The following is an 8,708-nucleotide window of genomic DNA, read 5'->3' as shown; positions in this document are numbered from 1 at the left end:
AGTGATGCAGGACATGGAAACTAGGAAGTGATGACTATTTGTTGATAACAAAAAGGCATAGGGAACTTTTGTTCCACTGGGTGATTATCATCCCATGGCTTAATATATGGGCCAGAATAAAACACAAAATAATCTAATAGCTTGTTTCCATTGGGCAGGCATTTGAAGTCATGTTCCCAAAAGTGCTGATGAATCCCTTACCCTTAATCAGGGCCCCTTTTTAAAGAATTAGCATGGACCTCGTTGGAAACATGCATGTTTGATATTGCTGTGTATTAATCCTTTGTGGATCATGCAATGTAATACCTGGAAACTCTTCCTCTCTGTAATATTTCCACTAAAGATCCCAAAAGAGATCCTGACTGTCAGTCGAAGGCACACGTACTTCTGGCAATCCCACTTCCGCTTCCAGTGCTGTGCCGTCTCGCCACCAGCGCGCCGGCCATCTTCCCAGTGTATAAATAGATGCAAGCTCCTTTTATCTCTCACCAGATTCTCTCTTTGGCTTCAAGTTGGTTTCTAAGACCTTCCTGCCATTTTCCTTGTGAAATACTTTATTTTCATTTTTGTTTCTCTCGTTTTTTTCGGATTCCCTTTTTCCCAGATTCGGCCAGTTGTTTATTGTGCTTTTTTGCCAGTGTTCAGACATTTTGTTTTCAGACAGCTTCCTGTTTCTTCTGTTCTGGGTCTCTAAGTTGTAATTATTATTATTTTTCGTTTTTCTTGGTGCTCTTTTTGGCGGGTTCATAAGTTTTCGGACATTTGGGATTTTTTTTTCTTCTTTTCTAAATAAAGCCTGTTGAACTTAAGCCTGCATCCTTCCACTCACCGTATCTTATAGAACAATCTGGCCAAATATGGACCCCGCGGATCTGGACCCCCCTTCTCCGGCAAACTTTGGAAGATTTTTGACTCTGCCTCTCCCCGTCACGATGCGGCTTGCTTGCTGTTTTCTGCCATTTAAGGTAGGCATTCGGTGGCTGAATTCGCCGCTGAGTTTTGCACCGCCGCCACGGATATCGAATAACCCCACTGCCCTCTATGATGCCTTCTATCGGGGGTTTGGCCGCTAAGGTTAAAGATGAGTTAGCCACCCGGAAACTCACACCTGACACAGATGGCCTCATTAAACTCACAACCCGAATAGACAGATGCCTGCAGAAGCGTAGTGCGGAGCGCACTGTCCGCCACAATACCGCCATCGAACACCCCCTCGCAACACTATAGTTCCAGAGCCCCACTCTTCACCCCATCCTATGGAAATTGACCGACAACACATCCAGAGGCGTCGCTCCAGAGGCTTGTGTCTGTACTGCAGGGAGGCTGGACACATGCCCTCTCCAAATCACTCTTGGACATCTGCATACTCTCTGGGGGGCAGGAGCACCAGTTTGCGGATTTAGTGGATTCAGGGGCGGACTTAAAATTTCTAGATCAGGATCTAGTTCAGCAGTTAATGATTGAGACCGAACCATTGCCAGCCATTTTATCAAGCGACCTGTCGCATAAAACCCCTCCAAGTCACCATTGCCGATCAACATAAGGAGTGGCTATCCTTTTTGTTTATTTCGTCCCTGTCACACCACTGTCATGCTCGGCTTTCCCTGGCTGCAGAAACACAACTCCTGCCTAAACTGGTCTATGGGTAAAATCTTAGAGTGGGGACCCTTCTGCCATTCCCACTGTTTAGCTCAGCCATCTGCCTCTGTTTCCCTGGAGACCTTGGACCTTTGTTCCATCCTCTCATTTACCACGACCTAGGACTAGTATTCAGCAAGGCAAATCTCAGAAACTTAAGAAAAGGTAGGAGACTGAAAAACAAACACATGAAACAGGCCACACGACTTAAACAAACAAGCCAAAAGACTGACACAAAAGGGGAACGTCTCTAGCAGTGTTGTGCTAGTTACTAAAAAATAGTAACCAGTTACAGTTACTCGTTACTTCATTCAAAAAGTAACTCTGTTGATTACTTACACCAAAAAGTAATGCGTTACTGTTAAAAGTAGCTTTTTAGTTACTTTTTTAAAGAACCTTCTTTAATGTTCCCATTAATGCCCTTTTATGCGTTATGATCTATACAAACACAAAACTGACTTAAACACAAAGTCATTTTTAAACACTTTTATTAAAGTCAGACCAACACAAACTGAATATATCACAAGGATTTCTGAAATAAATAACAAAACAAGCTGAATAATATATTCACAAACAAAAACTAAAGTGGCTTCTGCTGTTGTGTTGAGCTCTTAAAAATTCCTTTCACAGCTGAAGTATGAAAACTATCAACAATGTAGAACAGAACACCGGGTTAGCTTCTAGCTTCTAGCATGGAGTTCCTGAAGGAGCTTCAACAGATTGGAGTTGCTGTTTATCGCAGTAGATACAAGCTTCGAACCAGAAAGACACAGCTTACATTTGCTTTAAAAGTTTTGTCTTTATACTCAACTAAAGTGAACTAATGAGCATATTTCCACTTTGAGAAACTCGTCTTGCTCTCGCCTTGACTCGCCATTACTGCCGCACAGACCTGAATAAACAGAGACACAGTGCATCTTCTTCTGGTTTACAGTGGTTTATCCACCAATCCTACAATGCGACGCTGCTGTAAGCAAGTTAGGCTGTAGTCTACACTTCAGCCGAAATGAATTCATTTAAACGGTAACGCACCATACGGTAGCAGTAACAAAGTTACTTAATTTTTAAAAGTAACACATTACAGTATTAGTTACTGTAAAAAGTTAATGCCCAACACTGCAAACATCTGTGGGCACCCTACAATTTTCTAACAGGACAATAACCCCAAGCACACAGCCAAGATAACAAAGGAGTGGCCATGAGACAACTCTGTGAATGTCCTTAAGTGGTCCATCTAGAGCCCAGACTTGAACCCAATTAAACATCTCTGGAGAGTTCTGAAAATGGCTGTGCACCGATGCTCCCTATACAACCTGATGGAGCTTGAGAGGTTTTGCAAAGAAAAATGGGAGAAACTGCCCAAAAATAGGTGTGCCAAGCTTGTAGCATTAAACTCAAAAAGATTTGAGGCTGTAATTGGTGCCAAAGGTGCTTCCAAAAAGTATTAAGCAAAGGCTGTGAATACTTATATACATTCAAACACACTTCTTTTACAATGTTATTATCAGGTATTGTATGTACAATTTTAAGGAAAATGTATTTATGTAATATTTGTTAAATGCACATGAATATACTACACAAGCCTTATGTTGGTTTCCTTGAACTAAAGCATTACAAAAAGTTTTCTTTTTTATTAAGCTCTTATTTGATGGCTATAAAATGTTCAAACAATCAACTAAAATAGGTCTAATGATTAATTAAACAACTAATATACTAAGATTTGGATTAGTATTAGTGAAGTAATATTTGTTGCATACAGTTTGAGCATACAGTTGGAAAAAGAATGGAAACATTATTTGTCAGTGAATTATTAAATTCAAAAATGTCCCCTATATAAAACAGCTGCACTGTACAAAAAAAGGCAATCAAGATAACTTGCAATTTGGATTTAGCACTATGTAGAAAACGTTTAACTGCTACACGTAATGTATATAAGCAACGTGGTACTTTATCCCTGAAAAGGCTGCTCATTTCAAACATGACAAGAGTTTTTATTAAACTTCACACAGTTATGGAACCATATAATTTCATGTCTAGCAATTATGTCATACCATTTTTTATGCATGGATATTTTTATGTATGGTCAACAGCTCATCTTTAAATTGACCATATCCTAAGGGAACTGTCTGCATTCCTTAAGTACTTTCAAAAACCCTAAGGGTACGCACTAAAATAAACCGTTTGCATTTGTATGTAAATTCCTATCTAGACGCACAACAAGTTGAAATTAGAAAAAAAAATTAAATATGTTATGGTAGTAATTGTATGTTTGTAATTTTTTTTTTTATACATTATATATATATATATATATATATATATATATATATATATATATATATATATATATAAGAACAAATGCAATTAAGAATAAAATGTTCCACATCAAATGGGCCCCCCTTATTAAATATTCATATTTAAAAGCATGTGATAATCTTAGGATTGCTTAGTAACTACTGTTACATAATTTTCCCCTCACCATTAGAACAGTATAAATACTTGCAAAATAATTGCATTAACATTCAATGCTTCAGACCCTTTTTAACAATATACGTCGTTTGGTAACTCGTTCCCCCACCCAAGAGTATTTTTGGCATTGTAAACTTTTTCTCATACATACAGAAAAATGCAAAGAGAAGGAGAGAACGTTAGCTCAAGCAATAATTTGTTGCTTAATTTTTCAAAGAATACCTATGAGAAACTCTGGTTGTTGCAGGTCTTGTTTGGGGTTTTCCTTTATGTAAACTGCTTAATGATATTCACATTTTTGAAAAAGAGGGCTTTTAGAGAAGAAACTCGATACATTTTGTTTGCACAAACCCTATTTGTGGACTCTGCTCTTATGCTGTTAAGTGATTTGCTTTCGATTGGAAATTACTTCCAGTATGTCATTCACATAATACCTTGTAGTATCATTTGTGCAATTTCGACCTTGCTTACCTGTTGCACACCTCTGACTTTGGTAGCTATGTGTCTGGAACGCTATGTGGCTATATGCATGCCTTTGAGACATGCTGACATCTCCACAAGCAGGACCAGATTATATGGGCTTTTAATTATATGGAGTATCAGCTCTATAATTCCATTGTACAATCTTATAGGATACTGGGGAGTAGCTGCACCTGCTTCCAAGTTCTCCTATGTGGTGTGTACTGCAGAGCTAATGCTAGAGGAAGCATGGCAGGTACATGGACGTGCTATCACTTTTATTATTGTTTTCCTTTTATTGATCATTATTATACTCTTTACCTACATCAAGATAATGATTGCAGCCAGAACCGCTTCAAATGAGAAAAGAAAGTCAACCAGTAAGAGTTTAAAAACTGTGCTGCTTCATGCATTTCAGTTGTTTCTGTGCATGATACAATTTTTAAACCTATATATAGAAATGGCATTTTGGAAGGTTGAGGAAAATATTTTTCGAAATGTAAGATATTCTCTGTTTATTGTTTTTTTGATTTCACCACGGTGCCTCAGTCCATTGATTTATGGTCTCAGAGATGAAAAGTTTTTCCTTGTTTTAAGACATTATGCTATGTGTGGTTCTGACTGCCTTTTCTCATCATTGCTTAAAATCAAACAAATAAAAATAAGACCGCTTTAAAAACAATACCAAACGTAAACAAGTATGCAAGTATTGTACATTTTAAATTGGTTGATTTAAATATACACCTTAATTAACGTGCCAAGAATAATAATTAAATACCAAATATTTTTACATCCTAGATTTAACAAATATTTTACATTGGTGTGAATAGTGAATTTAGTGTTGCAGCAATCAAATTTAAAGTTACCTTATTTTTTCAATAAAATGCATTAAAGATATATTACAAATTTGACGTTTTTTATGTTCTTTTATGGGTTATGAGATTAACTTAATGGATCTTCAGGCTGTTAATGTCCTCACCTGCACAGAGTAATCTACAGTTAAAGACTTCATCTAGAGGTAGTGGATCGGGACATATCAGGCCAATGCCCTTTTAAAAAGAACAAAGGGACAGGATCACTAGTCACTGGTACCTGAGAAGCATGTTCAACTTGACGAAGAGGAATGAAAAGAGAGAGAGAGAGAGAGAGAGAGAGAGAGAGAGAGAGAGAGAGAGAAGAAGAAGAAGAGGAGGAAGAGAAGTGAAGAGAGAGACATGGATTATTAATTTTCTTTATTGTTGCATACAAGTTAAAGACAATGTGATCAGGGTGCAAGTAGAGACTCTGGCAAGATTATCTATATAGTCTTAACTAAAAGGGAGAGCCAGAAGGTAAGACAGACATAAGGGATCTGTGGGATTAAAGATGGCCTACCATACCACTATCAACAAATCTGAGTGAACGGGTGAGAAGTGAGTGACAACAGTTTAAATCCAGATCTGTTCCTTTAACTGAAATAAACCTATTGACAAAAGTCAATAGGTTGAAAAAAATGGATTAATTTAATGTTTTCAACCTAGAACAGAACAATGAGACTATGTGTGAGACCTGAAAACTAATCGGAAGGCTGTTCCATGAATGTGCACTTTTGAAAAAGAAAGCTCTTACTCCTACTGTAGTATGTACCTTTCAGTGCTGTATACTTCTATAAGTAGTAGTACATTAAAATTAGTGTGAACATTAATTGGAACCAAATGTAGATTTTATAAATACTGTGTTTCAATTTGGTACCATTTTGCATTCTTTGTACATATCTCATATATTGTACACATATATTTTATGTTTCTACATATATTGTGCCTTACACACACCTTACACATTCTATATTTTTATTTTTCACTTTAAAAATATGTATAGTTACTGTACTTCTTATTTTATTTTTTACTGTACTGTATTACTGTACATTTTACTCAAAAGCTTCTGCACATTTTCACTGCCCATGGCCTATATATTCATCTGCTGTACATCTTTAACTGCACTTGTCAGTTTGCACAAAGCTATTGTACTATTTGCATTGTGGAAATTTGCTAAACCTAAATGTGAATACAACTGTAATGGGATGGTAAAGTGTAGATCCAACCATGCAGTAAAAAAACACGGCCAATGAGTAAGTGGGCAAACATAGTTTATATAAGTGAATAATAAGTTAATGAGTGTAATTAGTAAATTTTTTTATTTGATAGCTCCAAGACTCTCTGTGCTTTAAGGCAGGCTGTCATGGATTGTTGTGTGATCCCAACCTATGATGTGCAGTAGATGATGGTTGTTGTAGTCCTGTGCTGCTACCAGTGCTAACTTGATAGAGGCACATGACAACCACACCACCAAAACAAGTTTTAGAAAAACTTGGAAAACCTCAGGAATAACTGTACTTAAGGAGTTGGGGTGGGACTAGTCATGGATTGCTGTAATTTATTATGTTTTTTATTAGAATATTTTATTGACCCCACAGGAAAATTGTTATTTCTTCACATATACCTGCGAAGTAGGAAGCTGGGGTCAGAGAGCAGGGTTAGCCATGATAAAGTGCCCCTGGAGCACAAAGGATTAAGGGCCTTGCTCAAGGATGCTAAATACCCAAAAGACATCATAGAGACAGGGAACCCAGTTAGTCTTTAGTCTGACTTGCAAGCAAGTCTCCAACAACAACAACTGAAGAAAATGTTTGACACCGCCTACATGTTTATCCCAGGACTGACATAGGCATAGGGATTCAGGGCCTCCATCCGTACCTTATTGTTTAATTGCTAAATAAAACAGTAAGAGCATTTATTAGCGCAAAGAGCATCACATGATTTTGAACATTTCACTTGTAGTGCCCTAAAAGTGTAATAGGTGTGCAAATCAGATTGTAACTGATCCACGTTAGTAAATTTTAATTTAGCCCGCTACATTGCCTTGAACAAAGTGGTCATGAGTGGCAAAAGATGGTATTTCTTGATAATAATGCCATTGAGAATTTATTAGTCTTATGTAAGAATAGAGCATTTCATTCTTCCTCTCCACAAAGAAGAAGCCAGCCCCAACTAAGAGGGTGGATGGAACTCCTGCCTAAGGTGTCCAGACTTGAAAACTTCTTACTTTACATGAGCAATGACTTTTTAATGTCATTGTACTATTCTATTCTATTCTATTCTATTCTATTCTATTCTATTCTATTCTACAGTTATCAACCTGAATGACCATTTCCAAGAGGGCCTTTATTGTGGGTCTCAGGTGTCAGGTAGCAAGCTTATCCTTGACTTGCTCAATGAGACCCTGCTTCAACATCAAAAGCACTTCTGAATTCAAACTATTTAAAGTAGACAGGGTGTGAAATTCTATTGTATGATCAGTCACTTATGTACCTCTTTTAGATATTAAACATTTAGGTTGCTTCTTTCTAACGCCTCTCTATGTAGAAAAAAGGTGTGGCTTTTTTCTTGCCTTTTTAAGTTACGAAATAATGAGATCTAATCAGAAATGTTGTTTTAGATTTATTGAAATACAAAAACATATGTGCTTACAGGCAGTCTGACCTGAGTGAGACACACATTAACAACGCTTAGGTTTATGGCACAAATATTAACTACTGTAGATAAACATTGCATATACATACATTGTGGAGAGATCATTAGCTTGACAATATCTTTTCACCTTAAATATTTAAATATTTTGTAGTGTACGAATACTGTACTACAGTCATTTTGAATCCATTTTAACATGTACTGTAAAATAGGGTTAGACATAACAGGGTTAGGGTTTGTAAGACATAACTGTATACATTTTTTGTTATACCAGCTGAGCATATTTTAGAAACATTAAAAAGGTAAGGAGCTAAAAAGCCAAAATGAAAATTAAATTCAGAAAGTGATTTACATCCACAAAAAACTAATTGAAGTATGTCATGGCAACAAAATTCAATCATATTAGTCCCTTTCAAAATTATTTAGGAGAACTATGTTTGCTCTTAGAGTCATTGGTGTCTTATTATGTTTTGACTCCAGGTGAAAATTGTATTTCTAAATTTCTCTTAATATCTTCAGTGCTCAATGACAATCATAACAGTTACAAATACTTCTTTACAAATTATAAATACTATTTTTGGTTAAATTGAATGCAACATAAAGCTTTTTAAATTGGCAGGTAATTGTCCAATCGCACAC

The 8,708-nt window shown here is 36.6% G+C and overlaps 1 protein-coding gene across 1 annotated transcript; it reads left to right on the top strand.

The window, feature by feature from the left end:
* Nucleotides 1–4,261: 4,261 nt before the first annotated feature.
* On the top strand, nucleotides 4,262–5,239 carry LOC124394857 (odorant receptor 131-2-like). The gene has a single exon (XM_046863339.1). The coding sequence runs from the start codon at nucleotides 4,262–4,264 to the stop codon at nucleotides 5,237–5,239; it is 978 nt and encodes a 325-aa protein (XP_046719295.1).
* Nucleotides 5,240–8,708: the final 3,469 nt, after the last annotated feature.

The sequence above is a fragment of the Silurus meridionalis genome, chromosome 12 (genome assembly GCF_014805685.1).
Source record: "Silurus meridionalis isolate SWU-2019-XX chromosome 12, ASM1480568v1, whole genome shotgun sequence".
NCBI lineage: Eukaryota > Metazoa > Chordata > Actinopteri > Siluriformes > Siluridae > Silurus > Silurus meridionalis.
Note: the sequence above shows the minus strand (reverse complement) of the source record. Positions and strands in the feature narration are given on the sequence as shown.